The 25,000-nt window shown below is 44.2% G+C and overlaps 1 protein-coding gene across 1 annotated transcript in view; it reads left to right on the forward strand.

Moving 5' to 3' along the window:
- The first annotated feature begins 14,816 nt into the window (after positions 1-14,816).
- eif3eb (eukaryotic translation initiation factor 3, subunit E, b) overlaps positions 14,817-25,000 on the forward strand; it is a 56,467-nt gene continuing 46,283 nt past the window's right edge. Inside the window, exons 1-6 of the mRNA XM_063185989.1 lie at positions 14,817-14,937; positions 15,220-15,337; positions 15,458-15,575; positions 15,874-15,916; positions 16,225-16,329; positions 18,988-19,113. Coding sequence (XP_063042059.1) covers positions 14,848-14,937; positions 15,220-15,337; positions 15,458-15,575; positions 15,874-15,916; positions 16,225-16,329; positions 18,988-19,113 — 600 coding nt within the window. The 5' untranslated portion in view covers positions 14,817-14,847. The remainder of the gene's footprint in view (positions 14,938-15,219; positions 15,338-15,457; positions 15,576-15,873; positions 15,917-16,224; positions 16,330-18,987; positions 19,114-25,000) is intronic.

Raw genomic sequence — 25,000 nt, forward strand, 5'->3', positions numbered from 1 at the left:
CCCCACCTGCCCTCTGATAAACCCAGGTCATCCATTAGGTCATCCATCCATTCTCATCCAATCCAAGGGCACTTTGTTTACTCACACTGATGAAGGGCCGCAGGGCCGCTGACACTATTGGCTGGGCCCGGGACAAAGTCTTCTGAAGGCCCCCCGCCCCTCTGATAAGCCCAGGTCATCCATCCATTCCCATCCAAGAGCACTTTGTTTACTTGTTTACTCACACTGATGAAGGGCCGCAGGGCCGCTGACAGTTTTGGCTGGGCCCGAGACAAAGTCATCTGAACCCTCCCTAACACACACACACACACACACACAACTCATATACAAGGCGCCATTCAGGGAAGCCGACAAGGGGTCAGTTGTCCCGGGCCCCTGGGAGAGTGCACGCCCCCCACCCCCCCAGGGCCGCTGACAGTTTTGGCTGGGCCCGGGACAGTCTTCTGAACCATCCCCAACACACACACATACACACACACACACAACTCATACATACAAGTCAAAATACAGGGAAGTCGACAAGGGGCCAGTTGTCCAGGGCCCCAGGGAGAGGGAGCCCAGGCCAGGTCAGGTGGGCCCAGCCCAGAGTAGGGTCCTCCTTACATTCCATATATTGGGTTTGGGGACTTTGTCCTGGGCTTAGCCAGGCCCCTATACGTAATGAGGATCCAATTCTGGGCCCCCTCTCTCCCTGGGCCTGGGACAACTGGCCTGTTTGCCCCCTCATTCCTGTTGGGTTTCCCTGCTGGACTATACTGCAGAGCAGGGGTGTCTTACAGGTACAGGAGTGTGACTGAGTCTCTAGGGCCCCATGCATTGTATATAAGGGGCCCACACAGTGGCCATTGCTCACAAAATCTAGTGTGTACCCTTGTGTATCAGCTTTCGTAATCACACCCAGTGATTGGATACTCTTTGGTGAACTCTGCGGAGCATCCAATCACTGGGCGTGACTAATTAGTCTCACACACTTTCAAGGCTCATACACTTGACATTGAGAAATGGCCAGTGTCTGATTAAAGTAGATATATGGCTGGAGGGGGGGGGGGGGGTCCATTGGAGCTGATTGTCCATAGGGCCCACAATTTGCTGCTCGGCCCCTGCTGCAGTGGAGGCCGTCTCTGTACTGAGGCTGATCAATACATCTTCAAAGCAGACGTGTTTACAGTTCTCAACGGGACGCTGACGTGGCGTGGCGTGGCAAAGGGCTAGATCCGGCTGGAGTCCGGCGCAGACCTGGCACCAGGGTTCATTACTTCATTTTAGCTACAGCGACGTGTGTGTGTGTGTGTGTGTGTGTGTGTGTGTGTGTGTTTGTGTGTGTGTTTGTGTTTGTGTTTGTGTTTGTGTTTGTGTTTGTGTTTGTGTTTGTGTTTGTGTTTGTGTTGGTGCTTGTGTTTGTGTGTGTTTGTGTGTGCGTGTGCGTGTGTGTGTGTGTGTGTGTGTGTGTGTGTGTGTGTGTGTGTGTGTGCGCGTGTGTGTCTTGATGTGTGTGTGTGTCTTGGTGTGCGTGTGCGTGTGTTTGTGTTTGTGTTGATGTGTGTGTTTTGTTTTCGAGTTTATTGATTTAGTGCTGAGGGGGGAATTAAAGGTCTTATACGAGATGGATCTTGAGGAATCTATAAAAATTGAGTGGAATAAGGAATACATATTGAAACACATTACAGACATAAACAGAGAGACGAGACGGGAAAGGGAAGGCAGAGAGAGAGAGAGAGAGAGAGAGAGAGAGAGAGGAAGAGAGAGAGAGAGAGAGAGAGAGAGAGAGAGAGAGAGAGAGAGAGAGAGACAGAGAGAGAAAGAGAGAGAGAGAGATCAGACAAAACAAAACCATTCGTGTGTGTGTGTGTGTGTGTGTGTGTGTGTGTGTGTGTGTGTGTGTGTGTGTGTGTGTGTGTGTGTGTGTGTGTGTGTGTGTGTGTGTGTGTGTGTGTGTGTGTGTGTGTGTGTGTGCATGCATGTGTGCATGTGTGCCTGTGTGTGTGAATGTGTGTGTGCGTCCTTGTGTGTGTCTGTGCGTGCTTGTGTGCACGTGTGCATGTGTGCACACATGCATGCATGTGTGTACTGTGTATGTACTTTGTGTGCTGGTGTTTTCAACTTTGATTAATAAAATAACAAAATACTCCCTTAACACTCCTGGCATCGTTATGGTTGATGAGATTTGAAAAACCCATTGAGGTCCCGAAAGTGAGGCGCTGCTTTGATGCATATGGACCAGTGTTGTTGTTTTTTTTCCAGAAGAAATGATCAAATACAAATCATTAGTCCATGCTCGCACAGCAGGAGCCTATTAGAGAGATGCGGGAGTCCCCTTGGACATATAGACCGCTAAAGAACGGCAAATAGTCGCACACTTAATAACGACGATAAAAATAACTCAAAGCCTTTAGCAGAATACCCCCCAGTAAGCCCCCTGCAATTAAAGGCACCCTTATGAAAATCGACCATGGTTTTACTGTAATCATGGTTTTACTGTAACCGTGGTTTCGCTAAGTACTCTGAACCAACCTATGGCTATGGCTTATCCATGTTTTTTTGGGCTAACCATGAAAACCGTGTTTCCTGACTAACCATGGATCGCGGTTATTCATGTTTTTCACGTTTTTTTTCAGCATTGTTTGTGCCTATGGTTTAACCTAGTCACAAACTATGCGCAAAAAACCATGGTTAATTGTGGGTTTCATGGTCACCCAAAAAAACATGAAAACTTGTTCACAGCCGTGGTGTAATGGTTGTTGTAGGCTACTGAAGATCACAGAGTTGCAGGTTCGAATCCCACCCTTACCTCTCCCTACACCTCCATCCATGACTGAAGTGCCCTTGAGCAAGGCACCTAACCCCACATTACTCCAAGGTCTGTCACCAATATGTGCGTTGGATAATAAAAAGTGGCAGCTAAGTGTAATTAAATGAATAATTATAAGCCGTGGTAAAACCATGGTTAGCTTTCAGAGTAAAACCATGGTTAATTGTATAGTTAAACCATAGTCAAACCAAACACCATGCCATGCTCAAAAAACATGAAATCATGGTTTACCATGGTCGATTTTCGTAAGTCCTGCATAGAGTATGGAAAAAGACAATGCCAGTGCCCTTTGCATAAAGGGTTGCACTGTAGGCAAGCACAGCATTTAGATTGATGTGGGTGACACAAACCACAGATCATTTTATGCAAATGTTTGGGTGATACATTTTTCTCTGTGTTGGTATTCTTTGATAGTGGTCCGCACCAAATTAAATGAATCAATAATAGAAGGCCTGTGTGTGTGTGTGTGTGTGTGTGTGTGTGTGTGTGTGTGTGTGTGTGTGTGTGTGTGTGTGTGTGTGTGTGTGTGTGTGTGTGTGTGTGTGTGTGTGTGTGTGTGTGTGTGTGTGTGTGCGTGTGTGCATGTGGGCACGCGTATATATGAATGTGAATGTATGGACGTGTCTTTATAAATGTAACTTTGTGCGTTCTTTGCCGTTGTTTATTTGCGTAAATATGAATGTGAATGTATGGACGTATGTTTATAAATGTAACTACCAGTATATGCATTCTTTGGCGTTGGATATTTGCATACAGTCTGCGGCGTGCGAAGGCTATTATTCCACTCTGAGTCGCACAAGAAGGAAAGTGATGATGATGTTGTTGTGCCTGTGCTGTCTTGGTGGTTTTTGTTTCTCTACTGAGTGTGCATGTACAAAATGTATTATATTGCTGTTCAAAGGGTGGTTTCTTTATGTTTTTCTGTATCCACATGGCTGTTTGATGGTTTCTGAATGAATGAATGAATGAATGAATGAATGAATGAATGAATGAATGAATGAATGAATGAATGAATGAATGGTCTGAATTAATGGTATCTATCTATCTATCTATCTATCTATCTATCTATCTATCTATCTATCTATCTATCTATCTATCTATCTATCTATCTATCTATCTATCTATCTATCGCCCCAAGCGCTCCACTGATGACGCCATAGCAACAGCACACCACCTCTGCTTGGCTCATCTGGAACACAAACACATCTGGAACATGCGCAGATGCTGTTCATTGACTTCAGCTCTGCGTTCAACACTGTCATCCCCAACAACTGGTGAACAAGTGGAGTACAACAGGAATCAGCACTTCACTGTGCAACTGGCTGCTGAACTTTCTAACAAACAGACCGCAGACAGTCAGAGTCGGAAACAACTCCTCAGCGACCACCATCATAAACACCGGGGTGCCGCAAGGATGTGTGCTATCCCCCCTGCTGTTCACACTGATGACCCACTAGTGCTGTGCCAGATTTGAAACGAATCACATCATCAAATTTGCAGATGACACAAGAGTGGTGGGCCTCATCAGAGACAACGATGACTCAGCATCAGTGCTTTACACTAACTTTTTCGCTTACCAGCCATTTTGGCTAGTGGTTTTCCTGACTCACTAGCCATTGGGCCTCTTCACTAGCCATAATTTTCTTAACCATCATAGCAGCTTTAATGAATTATATAATAGGCTGTAATAATGTAATGTAGGATAATATAACATAATATAATATAATATAATATAATATAATATAATATAATATAATATAATGTAATATAATAGCCTATAGGCTAATATAATATAATATAATAGGCCTATAATATAATGTAATATAATATAATATAATATAATATAATATAATATAATATAGGCAGTGTTGGGTGTAACGCGTTACAAAGTAACGCGTTACAGTAGTGTAACTACTTTTTTCGTAAAATAGTAGTGTAACGCGTTACTACTGGGAAATTAGGTAACGTAACGCCGTTCTTTGTTAAATATGGCCAAACGTTACTTTTTTTTTGGTCTATATCGGTCTGCCAAAAATGCGCTAGGAAGGACGAGGCTGAAATGCATTGCAAAGCAAAGCATAGACCACGCACGGGTCGTCATGTCTTATGATTTCAAATAAGTTTGTAAAGTTCCCAATTCGACAAACGTTTTCTGGGGAGTTTCTGCATATTGTGATGCAGGTTATAGGCCTATGCATGCAAAAACACCGCTAGACTGGGCATCTTAAAATTGCTTCACCGATAAATAACAAACTGTTGCACAGCCTACTGTACATTAGCCTACAACGTGAAATTTATCGACAGTTTTAAAAGCCACGCAAAGAATTGGGTGGAATTGAGGGAAGTCGCACTGGGCTTGCTGGCGTAGGAGAGATGAGAAGGGCGAGGGGGAGTGGGAGGGACTGGGGGGAGACGCAGCTACCTGTAAAGCTGGAGCAGTTTAAACACAAGGTAGCCTGAGGAATCGAAACATCTCGTTGGCTTGTTTTTTTTTTTTTTTTGTAATTTTTTATACGTCTCGAGGAGCCTAGCCTACGTTTTTCATTCCGAGAAAATGAGAGCCATGATTCACGTGCTTGCTGCCCGGTGTTAACTCGTTGTGCTACGTTGGCTAGCGAGACAAGCATGTGCACAGCCTCCTCACCGTAGAGGTTCTATGTAAACGCGGCGTCCCCACTCACTAGTCAAACCATGCCTGCATTTCACTGGGGTGCTATCAGGAGCGCGCATCCCAGCAGCAGACGAATCGCGGAAGTAAAAAATGAAATTGCTACACATAGTTTTCTTTAGTTTTTGCACATGTTTACATTCATAAAATTACAAAAATGAACGTTATAAGCGGATTTCTTGATCACTGTAAACAAATTATTTAAACAGCATTTGTATAGAAATGATTCTGTCCCAAGCTTTTTGATCTATATAAGCGGTGTATCCGTGACCACTATAAGCGGATTCCACTGTAGTTGCCTTGATAGAAGTGTGTAGGGATTCTGCCTAAACTCGATTGACGAATGTAACGCAAAAGTAACGAGTAACGCATAAAGTTACTTTCCATAAGGGGTAACTAAGTAAAGTAAGGCACTACTTTTTTGAATAGGTAACGAGTAACGAGCACACACTACTTTTAAAAAGTAACTTCCCCATCACTGAATATAGGGCCTAATAACTAGTCTAGAATTGTTTTAACTGCTCCATGCATGCATGCATGCTATAAGAACAGATTAACTGAGGAATGGCATAGCCGTGCAGAGACACCAAGCACAGTGTTGTGGAAGGGCACAAATGTAAGCTACATGAGAGCAAAATATTTCCGTCTTTGATCTGAAGGGCACTTTCGATGCGCAAAGTAGATAGTGCAAAGTCATTGCCAAGCTTTGCATGTCCTCGGTCATGGATGTGGAATAACACCTCTTCTGGAATATTTTCTCATAAAAGTAGGCTATCCACTAGAAGGCACACACATATGCGGCCGGTAACTACAGAAGGAGCTACGACTTCCTTTCATTCCGTTTAATATTGAGTTGTTTAAAATATAGGCTAAACGGACGCAAGGCAAGATGGGCACATGCGAAGGGACATGGGACATGATTTGTGCAGTCTGGAAGGCTACTACTGCGCGTTGTTTAAGCCCCGTTTGACAGTCGGGAACAACGGCACAAGAAACATGGAGGAATATTAAGGTATGATGACATACAGGCAAATCAGAAAATTATTTAAACCGAACATTATTAATGCCGCATGTGTCCTTGTCTTATCACTGCGCTAATTAGTCTCAAAACTTTCACAAGACTGAGGTGTTCTCCTCTCGCCTTGGTCATTTTAATGTCCACTACTACTATGCATTGTAATGACAGATCCCAAAACAGGTCAGTTGAACTTCGCTACTTTATTTTCACGTGAAGGTTTTCAGTGACATTTCCACGCACGCTGATGTGCTGCAGGTAGCTCGCTGCTGCCACTCATATTCGCAAGACTAGCTCTATCAGATTCCTCTCGCGCGTGAGACACAGGTGACACGTGACACAGGTGCTTCATGGGTATTGTAGGCTCGCAAAATTGCATTGCATTGCGCTTGTAGCAAAGACGGTCCGAGGGGAAAAACTACAAAATGCGGTGCCTCATCATTTAGAATTGTAACGGACCCGCCAGAATGGCTAGTGAACCTTCGGTATCTACTAGCCAACGCCGACTTTCACACGCATTTGGCTACCTGGCGTGTGTTAGTGTTAAGCCCTGCTCAGCATACCGAGAGGAGGTACAGAAACTCATCGCCTGGTGTGAGAAGAAGAATCTGCTTCTTAACGTAAACAAAACAAAAGAAATTACTGTGGACTTCAGGAAGAAACAACCAACACACATCCCACTCATCATCAACGGCAGTGCAGTAGAGTCTGTGAAAAGCACAAAGTTCCTGGGAGTGCACATCACAGATAACCTCTCATGGACTACCAACACTGCGCTGGTCAAGAAGGTGCAGACACGACTCCACTTCCTGAGAAGGATGAAAAGAGCTGACCTCTCCACCTCTGCTCTCACCACCTTCTACAGAGATGCTATTGAGAGCATCCTGACCAGCGGAGTCTCTGTTTGGCATGGCAGCTGCCTAGCTGCAGAAAAAAGGCGCTACAGAGGGTGGTGAGGACAGCAGAAAAGATCATCAGGTCACCCCTACCAGCCATCCAGGAACTGTACACTTCACACTGTTCCAAGAGGGTGATGAACATCATCAAAGACACAATTCATCCAGCACACAGTCTGTTCTCCCTTCTACCATCAGGGAAGCGGTTCCGCACAAGCAGACTGAGCAACATTGAACACACTGAAGAAAACCACATGTTCCAAGGTCACTGGATTACATTCCATGAACATTTCTTCACTTTGCCTGGCACTTTACTCTTGCACCTTTTCTACACTTTTCACTTTACTACTAAGACCACTGTGTGTACAGCAGAGCAGAGCAGAGCAGAGCAGAGCAGAGCAGAGCAGAGCAGAGCAGAGCAGAGCAGAGCAGAGCAGAGCACAGCACAGCAGAGCACAGCACAGCACAGCACAGCACAGCACAGCACAGTCACCCACAGCAGAGCAGAGCAGAGCAGAGCAGAGCAGAGTACAGCACAACACATCTCATCTCATCTCATCTCATCTCATCTCATCTCATCTCATCTCATCTCATCTCATCTCAGCACAGCACAGCACAGCACATCTCATCTCATCACAGCTCATCACAGCTCATCTAATCTCAGCACATCTCATCTCAGCACATCTCATCTCAGCACATCTCATCTCAGCACATCTCATCTCAGCACATCTCATCTCAGCACAGCACAGCACAGCTCAGCACAGCACAGCACAGCACAGCACAACCTCCCACAGACATGACTCTTACTCAGTGTTGCCAGATTGGGCTGTTTCCCACCCAATTGGGCTGCTTTGGATGGCTGTGTGCGGGTAAATATGGCATTAAGCAGAAAAACACGCCCAATTTTTGCCATAGAAATCAATATAATTGGGCGGGATTTTGTGCTTCTAGGCGGGTTTTTAGCATTTTTTGGGCTGGAAATCATCAGCCTCATCTGGCAACCCTGCACTTACTGTACATGCTCAGATGGAGTGTCTCAGATTTAGTCATTACGTCTGGGACCCGCTCCATTACCCAGCGCTACTTCCTCTTTCATATACATGTTACTGCAGCGTTGACTCCATTAAGGTGTCTTTATATACTCATAAACAGTATAAAATGCTGTGTTAATTCAACACTTAAAGAGTACTCTGGGACCAAATACACTCTAGAAAGTGGTAAATCGACTCTCCAAGAGTGTAATTGACACTGCTTTTTTTTGGACTGTGTGCATTCTTTTTAATGATTTTTAGCACCCATTTATTTTGAATCGTGACACTAGCTAAAAGGTTTCATTACACTCAACATAAATGGACACCTTGCACGCAGTCGCAGTGCAAGAAGGGAGGAACCCTCTCCTTCACCACATCTTTACCACTTGAAAATCAAAGCGGGGGGGTCAAAGCGGTCAAGTTCAACTCTGCATACGCAGGGCAAAGGTGGGAGTGCCATGAAACTTATCACCAGGATGCGATTTGTCATGAAACCAAAAGGGGACATGTTTCAGATTTCAAGCAATATCAATGGAATTACATTAAACTGTGATTAAAATAGAAAAAGTGGCAATATCAAAACCAGAAGAGGGGACAATCCCCCCCATCCCCCCCTACAAAGCGCACCCTGCTTATCACACTAAAATGACAGGTGTTTCAGTTATTTTGCCCAACCCCTGTAGGGGTAAACTGCTAAAAATTCTATTCCATATGCGTTTAAAACAGCATTGCGTAATACACAGTCTCAGACTGTATTGATTAGGATTCTATTGGCATGGACAGTTCTCCTCTTGTGGACTAGCCATCTGAAGCTGGAAATGCCAACTAATGGTTAGTGAGATCCGGCTGGAGTCTGGCGCAGACCTGGCACCAGGGTTCATTACTTCATTTTAGCTACAGCGACGTGTGTGTGTGTGTGTGTGTGTGTGTGTGTGTGTGTGTGTGTGTGTGTGTGTGTGTGTGTGTGTGTGTGTGTGTGTTAATGAGGTGTGTGTGTGTGTGTGTGTGTGTGTGTGTGTGTGTGTGTGTGTGTGTGTGTGTGTGTGTGTGTGTGTGTGTGTGTGTGTGTGTGTGTGTGTCTGTGTGTGTGTGTGTGTGTGTGTGTGTGTGTGTGTGTGTGTGACACAATGGGACCCACATATCTACTGGATATGTTTCAGCTGTATGCACCGGCCAGGTCACTAAGGTCAACGGAGAAGAATTTGCTGGTGATTCCAAAAGTCAAAACAAAATGTGGAGAGGCAGCCTTTAGCTTCTATGCTTCAAAGCTTTGGAACCAGCTTCCAGATGACGTAAAAAATGCACCCACTATTGATAGCTTTAAATCTAGACTCAAGACAAAGCTGTTCTCAGATGCTTTCTTAAATTATTGAATGAAAAGACGGTAAAATAAGAGAAGTAAATTAGTAAAATAAGAATTGTTTTTCAAGGTTTTATGTTTATTTATGTTTTATTTTATTATTATTTTTACCTTATGTTTTATCTTAATGTTTTAAATGTTTTTTTTGACTCTAATTCATTTCCCTGTTTTCCTTTCATTTACATTTGTTAACTTTGTGAAGCACATTGAGTTGCACCTGTGTATGAAATGCGCTATATAAATAAACTTGCCTTGCCTTGCCTTGCCTTGTGTGTGTGTGTGTGTGTGTGTGTGTGTGTGTGTGTGTGTGTGTGTGTGTGTGTGTGTGTGTGTGTGTGTGTGTGTGTGTGTGTGTGTCAGGGCTTGACATTAACTTTTCACCCACCGGTCACTGAGGTTAGTGGTTTTCCCAAGTCACTAGCCATTCAGGTATTCCACTAACCACAGATTTTGTATTGTTTTTTTCTTCTTCCTTTATCAAGATAGTGTACGTTTAACCTCAAACGTTGAAGTGCTAAAGCAAGATGAGTGCATTGCTTTCTACATGGAAGTATATCAAGCAAGTACAGTAGAAACTGAGTTACTGAGCTTTGTCTTGGACTGAAATACTGTGCAAGCAATTGATACACAAGGGGAAAACAACAGAATATAGGCTACTATGATATCATACCAAGGAATAAGATGCCAGCCAAATTGGCTAGTGAAACTAAAAGTAGGCCTATTACTAGCCACAGCCAGGCCTGGAATTTCGTCCTTTTAAGGGCAAGGCCACTTGGTCTTTTGAGTTGTCATTTTTTTAACCCTCTGAGGTCCGAGTGCCCTTCAGAGGGCAATGTGTCTCCAAAAACAAATCTGCAACTCTGTGAGTTTTTGTCATTGAAACATATAAGTCACACCATTAGAAACCTCAGACCTTCCAGGTCCCAAATATATATATATGAAATGAAAATACTTGAAAATGTTAGGGTGGTGCAAGCAGCCTAAAAGCCTCTGAAAAGCCTTAGACCTCAGAGGGTTAAGGGCATAAAGGCCAAAAGCCAGGGTACCAAGGCCATAGATTAAAACATTTTTGGAGTGTAGCGTGACCATGTTCGTGCCAGCAAAAAGGAGGACATGTTTTTGGACCGGGGTGTTTGGGGGTGCTCCCCCAAGAAAATTTGTGTTTCTTAGATGCAATTTCATGCATTTTAATGTATTTTAATCAATTAGGCGTCAGAGAGGGCATCAGGGCCACTGTGGCCTTATGGCAGATATTTTTTTTTCAAGGGCACAAGGCCAAAGTTGGAGGGCACGAGGGCCATGGCCCTCATGGCCCTCGCGAAATTCCTGCCCTGGCCACAGCCAACTTTTACCAGCATTTGGCCGGTTGGCAGGTGTCAAGCTCTGGTGTGTGTGTGTGTGTGTGTGTGTGTGTGTGTGTGTGTGTGTGTGTGTGTGTGTGTGTGTGTGTGTGTGTGTGTGTGTGTGTGTGTGTGTGTGTGTGTGTGTAACCAGAGTGCATAATGATTCATGCTGTAATGTGATGACAATATAATCTAGAAATGCACTCAGAGAGTGCAGACCTCTGCCAAGGAAGCGGTATTGTAGAAAATGTGACACCTCTTATTTCTGTTATTTAAGTCTGAAGAATCTTTTTTTTAAATCCTGGATCCAGATTGTGACCCGGATCAATACAAAAATTTAATCATTTCTTCCTTTTGTCATTTCCAAAAATGTCATCCAAATCTGTGCATACCTTTTTGAGTTATCCTGCTGACAGACAGACAGACAGACAGACAGACAGACAGACAGACAGACAGACAGACAGACAGACAGCCAGACAGACAGACAGACAGACAGACAGACAGCCAGCCAGTCAGCTAGAGAGACAAAACAAGGTGACTGAAAACATAACCTCCTTGGCGAAGGTAAAAAAAAAAAGCAGACCTTATATCATTGTTTGTGTGTGTGTGTGTGTGTGTGTGTGTGTGTGTGTGTGTGTGTGTGTGTGTGTGTGTGTGTGTGTGTGTGTGTATGTGCGTGTGCGCGCGTGTGCGTATGATCGGTGCGTGCATGTATGTGTGATATGAGAGGGGTGGATATAAAAATGAATGAAGGGAGGCCATGTTTAAAATGCTGTGAGAGACAGATAAACATCAGTCACCTCGGCTGACCCATCCTCTCTCGGCTGGGCACACTCAGACGCTTTTTGGGACCCCCAAAATATCCAGCCAGCTGGAAAAAATGTTTTAAAATTACTCGAAACTATCCATGAAAACATTACACGTGGGAACTCATGTGTGTTATAATCTGAAAATGAAAGAAAATTGTCCTCATTAGACACTTTGGTGCTGGTGGTTTCAGGCGGGTGTTGACAAATACGAAGTACAGCAATTCTTCCTTTTGCGCCTTCAAAAGTTTTATAGAAGGTTTCAACCGGGTCACATCTCCCTTTTTAATATCTAAAGAAATACGGGTAACATTTTACTTTATGCTACAGTAATTACTGTGTATTTTCTGCATAACAACAGGCTAACAGAGCGAATTTACATGGCATATTTATTATTATCCAACAACTAACCAGTGCGTGTACCCCCAGGTACAAATGTGTACTCTACTGATGCATGTACCCTCTGAAGTACAATAAGGTATCATAAGGGATCTGTCCAGTACCCTTTGAGGTGTACAGAAAACTGAAAGGAACCATTTTGTACCTATAGAGGCAATATTGTACCCTGTGTGTACCTTTATTTTTCTCTGTGTAACAGGTAACAAAGGGGGGTAATTACAAAGTCATACACATATCCCAAGAATTACTGTGAAACACTGCACATTTTCCAACCTTCTAATCACCAAACATCTACCCTGTTGTTACCCAATTAATGGTATATTTACTTCGTAATTACCCCTTTTTTCCGTTACCATGTGTAGCTTCTCTCTCTTATCTGTTACCCAGAGGTACAGAATTCCATATGGAAACTGCCATAAAGTTACGTGTTAATGAAAAGAAGGAACGTTGCGACCATGCAGTCTGGTCTTCGTCAGATCGTGTTTAAGTCCGGCAACTGTTTAATCTGGATGTGCGCGCTCTCCAAAACGCTACTATAAAGTTACGTGTTACCAAAATATGAAGGTACAGGTTTAACTAGCCTTTTTAATATTCAGTCTCCATCACAAGATTGCACAGCCATGACAGCACTGTTTACCCAAACCCATTTGCATTGTAAATGTGAGGTCAGGGGCTCACTTTGTCATCTTCACAAAATGGCAGAGGGGCCATCATGAAAATAGAGCTGGAGCATTTGTAAAGCATGACCTTTCTTATGAGCATCTGTTAATACAAATGAGTCATGTAAGGCAGGGGTGGGGAACCTTTTTCATTCGAGGGGCCACTTCAAATCCATCTGAGGGCCGCAAAATCCTCCGAGGGCCGTATTATGAACACAAACCAGGATTTCCCCCTGCACTTGGTGCCAATATTGAAGGCAGCCACCTTTAAAACAGTCCCCACCTTCTCTAGGTCCCATGAATATAAATTAATTGTACTGCAAATGTATTTTCTAAGATTCCATTACAAAATATTTCATATTTCATGTGAACCTGCATAACATTAAAATTATATTCGGGAGTTGAGTTTCCCAGTTGGGCTTTTTCGCTTTCGCTTTAATACAAATTAGTCACCTAAGCGGTCCCAGCATGTCCAAAGGTCTACAGCAGGGCCATAAATACAGAAGGCATTAAAGATTAAAGTGTTATTACCACAAATTACAAATGACATGCCCAAACCGCTACCCTGTCCAGCCCAGTACCTTAGGATACTATTCCCTAGACCTATCCCATCACATTGACAATCCACGTCAGTAGAGGTCACTTCTCTATTTTCTCGGAGAACAGATGTGACTCATTTAACATGCCTGGAGGCAGGTGTGCATCTTTGGGTAGGGGGTGGGGGGGTAGGTCATGTAAATTTTGGCCCTTGAGCGTTGTAAAGGGTCAGGAGTATTGACAAGGGACATACAGTTTATATATAGCCTGTGTGAAGGCCAAGGATGGATTGGGGGAGAAATAGGGCACTATTGGCTTAAAGGGGCTCCTCATAATTAGCGGCGCAGAACTGACTCACCGGTGGGCCCCACACCCTCGTGGGCCCATATTTTCAGAAATGTAAAAAAAGAAACGAGGGTGCAGGGCCCAGCAGGAAATGCCCACTATGCCAGATGGCCAGTCCAGCCCTGGTGAGTGCATTTGGGTGGGGGTGGGCAGTGCACCCTATCGGCCAGTCGTCATCTTGCCTTCAAATGGTCCATCACATGTGCTGCACTAACATTAGGCCGACCTGAACATTGGTCCAAAGAAAAGTATTTTTTTGACTCACTTCAGTAGTGAGCACTGTCTATGTCCATACTGTTTATGTCCATGTATGAGTACTGTCTATGTCTATACTGTCTATGTCCTTACCTAATTAGTCTATGTCTGCAAGAAACGCAATTTCAAATTCTTTGTATGACCAGTGCATGTAAAGAAATTGACAATAAAACTTGACTTGACTTGACTTGACTAGTCACATAAACTCTGTGAGCTGAAGACCAGGGAAGCAGCCAAGTGTATTGCTGAGAGTAATTTCGGTATAGCTCTGACATGAATGCCAATAGAGATGGCTACAGGCAAGGAGAGAACTCCATTTTCAGGATAAAAAGGGTCGATTTCTCCTCAATAATCCATACAGCTCCCTGCGGAGAACGCGTGGCTCCTGACCAGAAGGCTGAGTGGCAAAGCAATCACCTGAAGGGCAAGGGCTGAGCTAGCCATGGTCCAGACACGCACGCACGCACGCACGCACGCACGCACGCACGCACGCACGCACGCACACACGCACACACACACACACACACACACACACACACACACACACACACACACACACACAAAGCCATTATCCACATGGATTACATCCCTTTACTGCCAGTGAATGCCAAATTAGGCACCGTTACACTCTGAACCGCCAGGGGGCAGCAGAGGTGGAGTGCACAATATGTTACGAATGGCCAATAACCACAAAGAAGAAAACCAGGAAGTTCTTTCTGCAAAAATGGCGGAGTACGATCTGACCACCAAGATCGCGCACTTTTTGGATAGGCATTTAGTCTTTCCCTTATTGGAATTTCTTTCCGTGAAAGAGGTACGTGGATTCATGACTTGTTCGGCAACCGTATTTTGAAGTAAAATATATCAACGACTTCATATACTGCTTATTTATCCTCCACGTGCTATCATCACACCCCAGCTGTGACAAGCCGACACCGGCATCCTATGGTTGTCTAGGATAGCATCGCAGCTAGCCGCCCTCAGCCATCTGGTGTGAGATACACACAGCTGATTGGAATCCAAAATATGTTGTCTGATCGGTTATTGCGACTGTAATCTGCTCACACAGTACTCGAAACTGTTATTCCATTCACAGATTTACAATGAGAAGGAACTACTCCAGGGAAAGCTGGATCTGCTCAGCGACACTAACATGGTGGATTTCGCGATGGATGTGTACAAAAACCTGTTACCCGACAAAGAGATCCCCCAATGTAAGCATGTACACCACTTACAATGTCCTTTGTACGTTTGTAAAATCTCACATATAGTGATTTCTGTCACATCCATGTATATCTACCGAAGGATTGGATGATGTTTTGTTGTTGTTTCAGCGCTGAGGGAAAAGAGGACGACTGTTGTTGCCCAACTGAAACAACTCCAGTCGGAAACTGAGCCCATCGTCAAGATGTTCGAGGACCCGGAGACAACTAGGCAAATGCAGTCAACAAGGTGAGAGACCACAGGGGTATACCAAAAAACGGTTCAGTAGTAAACCAGGTGAAGTTAACTTTGAGATGCAGGTAAATTATCTATTAGAAATGCCTGGAGTCGTCATTATATTAACTAAATTATAATAACTAACTAAGTCTTAACCCTTCTTTGCATCTGCACTTGTTGTTTTGTGTATGTCCTGTGCATCTTGTATTTGCTAAGGGAACTGTGCAATTCTGCTCTGATTGGAATGCTGTTTTTTTTGCCGTATGACCGTATTTCTCTTAAAACCGTTTGTTTATTTATTTTCTGCCAGGGACGGGAGGATGCTGTTTGATTATTTGGCAGAGAAACACGCTGTAAGTTGCTCCCTCTTCCATCCTTGTGTTGTTGTGTTTGTAAACACTGGCCAGCACCATAACTACCTTTAAATAGGGTGCGATTTGTCGGAAAACCAGAAGAGGGGATATGTTTCAGATTGTAAGCAATATCAATGGAATTTAATTGAACTGTGATAAAATCATGTAGAAAAAGTGCTGATATCAAGACCAGAAGGGGGGACAATCCCCCCCATCCCCTCTACAAATCGCACCCTGCCTGTAAACATGATGCTGAAGCTGCTCCTCAGAATTGTATTGCATTGCATTGTTTTGTTTTTGGCCCGTAGTTCCGTCAGGAGTATCTGGATACCCTGTACCGCTATGCCAAGTTCCAGTACGAGTGTGGCAACTACTCCGGAGCTGCTGAATACCTCTACTTCTTCCGTGTGCTGGTGAGTGCTGAATACCTCTACTACTTATGGGCAGTTATGGGTAAGCAGTTAGGGCGTCAGACTTGCAGCCCAAAGGTTGCCGGTTCGACTCCCGACCCTCCAGGTTGGTGGGGGGAGTAATTAACCAGTGCTATCCCCCATCCTCCTCCATGACTGAGGTACCCTGAGCATGGTACCATCCCGCCGCACTGCTCCCTAGGGGCGCCATTGAGGGCTGCCCTCTTGCATGGGTGAGGCATAAATGCAATTTTGTTGTGTGCAGTGTGTCCTTGTGTTGGTGAGTGTCCTCTCTGTTGACCGGAACAGTTTGGATCGGTTTTACATAGAGGTGCTCCGATCACCATTTTTTGGCCCGATCACCGATACCGATCACCAAAAATCTTTATCTGCCGATCACCGATCATTGCCGATCACAGAAATTATTTCCTATTTTTTTAATAGCCTATTAATTATCCTTATTGAATATTTCTGCCCATAAACCAATCAATCTTAATTTGCACATGTCGCTTTCACAATGTAGGCCTATAATTAGGCTATTATTATTATTATTATTATTAGGCTATTATTATTATTATTATTATTATTATTATCTTTCAGCTCTTTCAGACTAGTGTTGGTAATATAGCCTACAAGTAAGTCTACAGTATTAATCAATTTATAAGTTATTGCATATAATTACTAAACTATTTAAGATTGAATTGAGACTGAAACATTACATCAATTTATAAGTTATTGCATATAATTACTTAACTATTTAAGATTGAATTGAAGCTCAGACACCTGGATCTCAGTCTCTCGTCTTCTGCATACGAGAAAAAACCCTGTCGCTTTAAATGAGCAGCCTCGTGAGGAGAGCCCCTCCCCTCTCTGTCACTCACTGTCCACAGCTGCAGTGCTCCGCGACCGTTCTGCTCTCTCCCTCTCACCTCACCTGTCGCCGTTTGGCGTTTCAGCGACTATCAAACTACTCGACTGACTGTCAATTACAACTTTGAAAACAATAACGTTGGCATGCTTGTGCGGACAACGTGAACTTGTCGCGTGCTGACCGAGGCAACTACACAGGTTATAACGCAAAATGGCTAACGGGCGAGAGGTAGTCTATCGCAAATTACATTGTGACTGAAACGCTTGAGATTCTACATAGGCCTACACAAAACAAGAAAAAAACTTCACTTGAAAGAACAGGCAACAGGCACAACACAGCGTGTCTGCGAGGAAAGCTCTTTCTCTGTAACACTGTCATAGAATGTAATTCTCTGCACAGACTCATTGAGTTTCACCGTCCACTCTCCCTAGTTGCTGTTTGGTGTTGCAGCGACTACAAACTAATGACCTGGCTGTCCATTAGGCTACAACTTTAAAAACAATACAGTTGATGATTGTTTTGGAAACGTTTAGTTGTTGCGTGCTGACAGGCTGTAACTGAAAATAGCGAACATGGCGAGACTGACACGTCATTCGCAAATTACAAGCGTCATGTAAACGGCGCATGGATCGGAAAATCAGATCATTGTTGATGCAGATATGATTATAAATGGTGAAAATGAAGGAGGGAATTCCAAAAAGTTAAAGACAAGTAAAGATGCCTTGTTTTGGTGCAGCAGCTGTGCAGAGCCAGCACCTAGGCTACATGCAGGCAGCGCCAGGTGTAAAGGCGAAATGGTTGCGTGAGGAATTTAATATCTCTGGATCGGTTTTTTGATCGGCATGTTTTTCCGATCACCGATCATGCTATTTTTGGCCATTATCGGCCGATCATGATCGGCTGCCGAGCAATCGGAGCACCTCTAGTTTTACATTTGGGGTCGTTCCTGTTGGATGGCTGTATGTAGCATGGATGGATGTAGCATTTGTGTAACCTCTTGTAACTGCTTTTGTACCTGGTGATGTTTTCAAAAACAAGTAGCTGTTGATGGATTTCAGGGCTGATAGTATTCAGGCTCCATGCCTGATTTCAGGCTTGACAGAGTTTGCAAAAATAAAAACATTGATAATAATTAGCCATTAGGTTATTCTTATCTCAGAAAGTGTTACAGGTTCAGGGTTTTCTTCTCCTAATCAGGCTTGAATAATGGTCATACACAGGCTATTAAAAGTTTATGTGTCAAAATAGACCCTACGTTACGTCACTATGCAGTATCTTGTCGTCGTCGTTAGAGCAGGGGAAAAAGTTCAGTCTCAGGATTTTTTTTCACTATCACCCGTGGGATTTGCATCTGGCACACTCTCCCGGGCTACTGAAATTCTATGCACCTGCTTTGGGGTACTTGCAGGAACGCGCCGAGCCCGCTAATCAGAAGGGGAAAAAAGCGATGAAACTCCAGCACTCTGACCATTATATTACATTACACTTAGCTGACGCTTGTAGTCAAAGCGGCTTACACTTATTTAGGTTCAGGGTATTGGTTACAGGCCCTGGAGCTATGTGGGGTTAGATGCCTTGCTCAAGGGCACTTCTGCCATGGATGAAGGTGCTGGCAAGGGTGGGATTTGAACCTGCAACCCTCTGATCTAAAGGCCATCACTCTAACCACTGAGCCATGGATGGCCCATGGCTGACCATTTGTCTAAGGCCAAAATGTTGTGAACAAAGTGAGAGTAAAATGGTTAGTGAGTGGGAGTTTAATTTCTTGTGATGTGTCGTGTCCCCATCAGGTGCCCTCCACGGACAGGAATGCGCTGAGCTCGCTGTGGGGCAAGCTGGCCTCCGAGATCCTAATGCAGAACTGGGAGGCAGCCATGGAGGACCTCACCAGGCTCAGGGAGACCATCGACAACAATGTGAGCATCTTCTCTTCTCTTCTCTTCTCTTCTGCTCTTTTCTTCTCTTCTGCTCTTTTCTTCTCTTCTTCTCTTCTCTTCTCTTCTCTTCTCTTCTCTTCTCTTCTCTTCTCTTCTCTTCTCTTCTCTTCTCTTCTCTTCTCTTCTCTTCTCTTCTCTTCTCTTCTCTCCTGCCTTCTCTCTTCCCCTCTTGTCCTCTCTTCCCCTCTTGTCCTCTCTTCCCCTCTTGTCTTCTCTTCCCCTCCCCTCTCCTCTTCTCTTCTCCTCCCCTCCCCTCTCAACTCTACTCTTCTCCCCTCTCTTCCCCTCTCCTCTCCTCTTCTCTTCTCGTCTTCTCTTCTCCTCCCCTCCCCTCTCAACTCTCCTCTTCTCCCCTCCCCTCTTCTCTCTTCTCCTCTCTTCTCTCCCCTCTCCTCTCCTCTCCTCTCCTCTCCTTTTCTCTCTGGATACACAATTGACAATATTCTCCTCTTCCAGCTCCTTTAGTTCTTCCTCCTTTCTCTGCTTAATCCTGTCCAAAATGATCACTGTAAAATACTTGATTTCATGGAGACCTTTTACAGCAACCTGAGCAATCCCTTCCTTCTGTCTCTTTCCTAGTGTCTGTCTGTATGCCTCTTTTTATTCCTCTCAAATAACATGAACATCCTCCTCTTTCCTTGTTACAATACAATACACCATGTATTTATATAGCGCAGAGTTCTCAGTTTATCATTGGGTTGACCTGCTCTGTTATGCGATGTCAGTTTTATGTAATTCACAGTTTTGGGGTGTTGATACATAGAGATAAGTTCTGTTCTCTCTTTTTTAAATTGTTTTAGTCTGGTATCCACTTGGGCTAATTTGGAAGCTATTTGTTGTGCTCTGTTGAGCTGCAGTGATGTGGAATTAGCATTGTTGTTATTGTTTTGCTTACTCATGATCAGCGTCTGATTTACATGCTGCTCACGATTACTCTGTTGCTCACCACATATTAGCATCTGTGGAAGAGAATAGATTTGGTAAGACAAGAGGCTTATACTAAGAAGCTGGTTCAGGAGTAAACGAGGTTAAGTTAAGAAAATGAGGACTTTGGGGCTCTTCTATTAGATACAATATACAATACAATACAATACAATACAATATCTTTTATATGTCATTGTGACAAGCACAACGAAATTGTGCATTCCTTGTTGAAGCAAAAAAAAATAAGAATAAAAATAAAATTAAAAAATGGAATAAAAAGAATGGTATGTATATAAAAACTATGCTTTTGATGCAAAATTCAGTTCTGTGATGGCCGCTGCATAGAAACTGTTTTTCAGTCTGTTTGTCCTTGTCTTAATGGACCTGAATCTCCTGCCCGATGGCAGCAATTCAAAAAGACTGTGACCTGGGGTGGGATGTGTCTCTCAGAATGCACTTGGCCTTTTTTAGGCAGCGGGTGCTGTGTAGGCCCTCCAAAGATGGAAGAGGGCAGCCAATAATGTTCTCTGCAGCCTTTATGACCCCCTGGAGCTCTTTCCTCTGTGCCACAGTGCAGCCTGGGAACCACACACAAAGACAATATGTCAATATGCTCTCCACTGAGCAGCGGTAGAAGGACACAAGCAGCTTCTGACAGATGTTGTTTTTCCTAAGTATTCTTAGGAAATAAAGTCTTTGCTGTGCCTTCTTCACAAGCCCAGTGGTGTTGACACCCCAGGTCAGGTCCTCGCTGATGTGAACTCCCAGGAAACGGAAGTCTGACACCCTCTCCACACACTCCCCCTCAATCATAAGTGGCTGGATGGCAGTCCTCTTCCTCCTGAAATCCACCACCAGCTCCTTGGTCTTGGCTGTGTTCAGGAGCAAGTTGTTCTCTCTGCACCACCCCACCAAGCGCTCTACTTCATCTCTGTAGGCAGACTCATCCCCATTTGAAATAAGTCCAACTACTGTGGTGTCATCAGCAAATTTCACTATGGTGTTATTAGTGTAGACTGGGGAGCAGTCGTGGGTGTACAGTGTGTACAGCAGAGGACTTAACACACATCCCTGCGGCGAGCCAGTGCTGAGGTTGAGGTCCATGGAGGTGTTATGACCTATGCGCACTCGCTGGGTGCGGCCTGTTAAAAAGTCTTTAATCCAAAGGCAGGTGGAGTGAGATGATTTACCTCTTTACTTAAAGGGACACTGTGCAGAAAATGTTCAAAAAAGGTACTGCAATTATGCTGCTTATTGAAATTGGGCTGCCTATGCCATATTTGATCTTTACATAAAAGTTTATGAAGTATTAAACAAATATTTTCTAGTATGGTCCAAGTAGAGTCATTTTTGCAGCTAAAAATGGCTATTTTTGGAAATTCAAAATGGCGGACCATGGAGAAGATACCCCTTTTCATGTATGAAAAGTGCAATTTTTGCATAATGAATACTTATAATTTGATGGTGGTGGTAAGTATTCATGAAAAAGGTAACATTAGTGAATGGCCAGCATGAATTCTGGAAATAAACAACTAAAAATCTCACACAGTGTCCCTTTAACCTGGTTTACTCCTGAACCAGCTTCTTTGTATAGGCCCCAGACCTGCTCCTCTGAAGGGTGAGGAGATGAGAGCAAGACAAGGCTCTAATGGAGAGAGAAAATGACTACTAGTACTAAGAGAAACTTATAACTAACGTAAGAGTAGAGTACAATTTATAAGTCCTGAGGGAAATGAAGGCGCCCAGTAGCATGCATAACTAGAGGATGCACAAGTCTTGACATTACACATATAATTGCACACACATATTTACCATGTAGCACAAGCATACATTTATCCAAAGGCAGATCACACACACACACACACACACACACACACACACACACACCAGTGATGCGCGGGCTGACCCGAAATCAGCGGGCGCTTGCAGTTAACCGCGGTCGGTCAGGTCAGGACCTTTGAAATGATGCCGAATTTTAAAGTAGGCTATAGCCAATAGGCTATAGTTTACTTTAGCAGACAGGGACATTTTTTGCGAAATAGATCAAAGTTTATATGGCTGAATAACTACGATGGTGCCACAAGCTCTGCAGGAGACTTAATGATGCTCCTGCGTCGGCCGCATCCTCTGCGCGCAACTGGTGCAGCAGGTGCAACCATTGAGTGCATTTTAAAGAACACAGAGGGTGCTCTCTAAACAGTGCAGTGATGGATATAGCCTACATATTTTCTTATACAATTGTAATGGTTTCGCACTCATGTGTTGCTTACAGAGTTTATTTGGACAGGGCATGTCGCGTTATAGCATCGTGAGTGCAACTGTCAATCAGTTGAGAAGGGCTCTGCAACCTATGTGATCATGTATGGATCTTTACATTGCAGTCATCTAAGATTACGAGCGTTCACGCTTTGTGTGGGCTAAATGATCATCTGCGCTAGAAAGACAAGCGTTGCCTATAGTGGCACCAGGCAGCGCATGTTGCGTTTGTGGTTTGTGTGACGCGATTATCTTTCCCAAACTCCCAAATTAACCGCTTGCCACCCTGTCCCTCAACTTCGGGATAGGAAAACACGAAACCAATTTCAGTTCAGGAAAAGGATAGAGCAGAGGAGTAGCCTACCAAACCAAAAGAAGATAAAGTGTTCTAGGCTACATTGCCACTATGGGTGTTTTCATAGCCTACCTGGTCCCTATCAACCATTTAAGCGAACTTAGACCTGCAGCTCAGCATTTTCTGTGATGTGAAGTGTACCCAGACCCCTCGGAAGTGAACCATGCTGAGACCTTTATTGACGTGATTGTGCGTTGCCAATGACGCTAGGGTGTTCATAAGACGCACGGCTACTATTTTCAAAGGCGGGTCGGGAAGCGGGCCGGGTCAATATTTTTCATGAATATTTCTTGCGGGCAGGGCAAGCGGGCGGACTAGGGAAAAAAGCGGTCGGGTGTGTCTTGTTTTTTCGTCGGCCCACGCATCACTGACACACACAGCTGTCAGAGCACAGATCAGCCAAATAGTCAAAAGGTGTCCAGGAGTTTCAAAAGTCATTGTGCGTGGTCCAGAAAAAAAAGAAAAAAAAACGTATAAACTAATTAAGCTTATACTGTAGAGGGAAAGTGATGTGTCTGGCACAAAGTATACAATATGGCAAAGATCAGACGTATCACTCGTTAAGCTTGATACACACATGCACATAATCACTTGCATACATCTTAATCTCCAAGAGATCACATGACCTTATGTAGAGGAGGTCATTAGCCGCGACTCCCCGCCCGCGTTCTCTGCTCGTTTGTCTCTCGCTAGCCAGGCGCACACACGGCACGCTGTTTAATTCAGTCTTAAATACGCCGGCTCAGACTCAGATGGCTGCAGAGTAGACGCGGCCGGGCCCCCTGACCTTTCGGCTGTGTAATGCAGAACAGGGGCCATTATTCAGCGGTAATGAGATCCAGTAGGCATTGGCTGCAGCGCTCGCGCCACGTTCAGCCGCGTTCATAACTCTCTCTTAAGCGTTGGCGGCCTCTGTGCTCTGTGTGGACCTCGCATTACACACATTACATTGGAATGAGAAGGCAGGTGCCTTCTCAGTTGTGTGTGTGTGTGTGTGTGTGTGTGTGTGTGTGTGTGTGTGTGTGTGTGTGTGTGTGTGTGTGTGTGTGTGTGTGTGTGTGTGTGTGGTGTGTGTGTGTGTGTGTGTGTGTGTGTGTGTGTGTGTGTGTGTGTGTGTGTGTGTGTGTGTGTGTGTGTGTGTGTGTGTGTGTGTGTGTGTGTGTGTGTGTGTGTGTGTGTGTGTGTGTTTAGTTGATGTATTTAGGCCTACTTTTTTATTTCTCTCACATTCCGAGACTGATGCCCGCTAATTTGTAGCCATCACAATAATGCAATTTGAATTCAGAGTATGTGCAAAGCAATTTCGCCTCTGCGTTCTGGCCTATAATTTCTTTTTGTTGGTGGGGTGGTCAGTAATGCTTAAAATTGTTTGTAATTTTTTTGCTTTTAGGGCGGGTGAAGCATGAATTATTGATGCATGGTAGAGCAGTAATTGCGAGAAAAGACACACACACACACACAGACACACACGCACACACACACACACACACTCACACACACACACACACACACACACACACACACACACACACACACACACACACACACAGACACACACGCACACACACACACGTAGCAAAAAATATTCATTTGTCGTAGGTAACTACAGGCTTGAAATCAGCTGAAAAGTGGCGTTTAGTGTTCCGGCTAGACACAACATGCAGATATTCCAGCCTCTGTTGTGGCAAATCAAATTTAAAAACATAATGTCTGGAATTAGGTTTGATTGTCAAAAAGAGAAAAACACGCTCAAAAAGATTGGGTGCAGGACTAGCAAAAAATCACATGAAAACTGGAGGAAAACTGAAACTGGTGTTGCAGACTTTTTCTTTTAGTTTTAGACCACAGGGGTATGACATATTTAGCAGACACTTTTCTCCAAAGCCCCTTACAAAAGCGCATTGTACAATGTGGCTGTGGTCCCCACATTCGAAGTATTCTTTTTTTTCTTTTAATATTTTTTGGTCGGGTTTTCAACTTTATTTGGACAGGACGGAGAGAGAGAGAGTGAGAGAGAGAGAGAGAGAGAGAGAGAGAGAGAGAGAGAGAGAGAGAGAGAGAGAGAGAGAGAGAGAGAGAGAGAGAGAGAGAGAGAGAGAGAGAGAGAGGAGAGAGAGAGAGAGAGAGAGACACAGAGAGAGACACAGAGAGAGACACAGAGAGAGACAGAGACGGCGGAGGATCAGGAAATGGCCTCAGATTGGGAATCAAACCTGGGTCGCCCGCTTAGCAGCCCAGTGCCCCGGCAATTAAGCCACGGCTGGGCTCTCAGTCCAACTATTATTGTGTAGTGCCCAAAACCGAAGAAAATTTGGCCTGTGAAAATGTGAT

Source organism: Engraulis encrasicolus, chromosome 20 (assembly GCF_034702125.1).
Source record: "Engraulis encrasicolus isolate BLACKSEA-1 chromosome 20, IST_EnEncr_1.0, whole genome shotgun sequence".
NCBI lineage: Eukaryota > Metazoa > Chordata > Actinopteri > Clupeiformes > Engraulidae > Engraulis > Engraulis encrasicolus.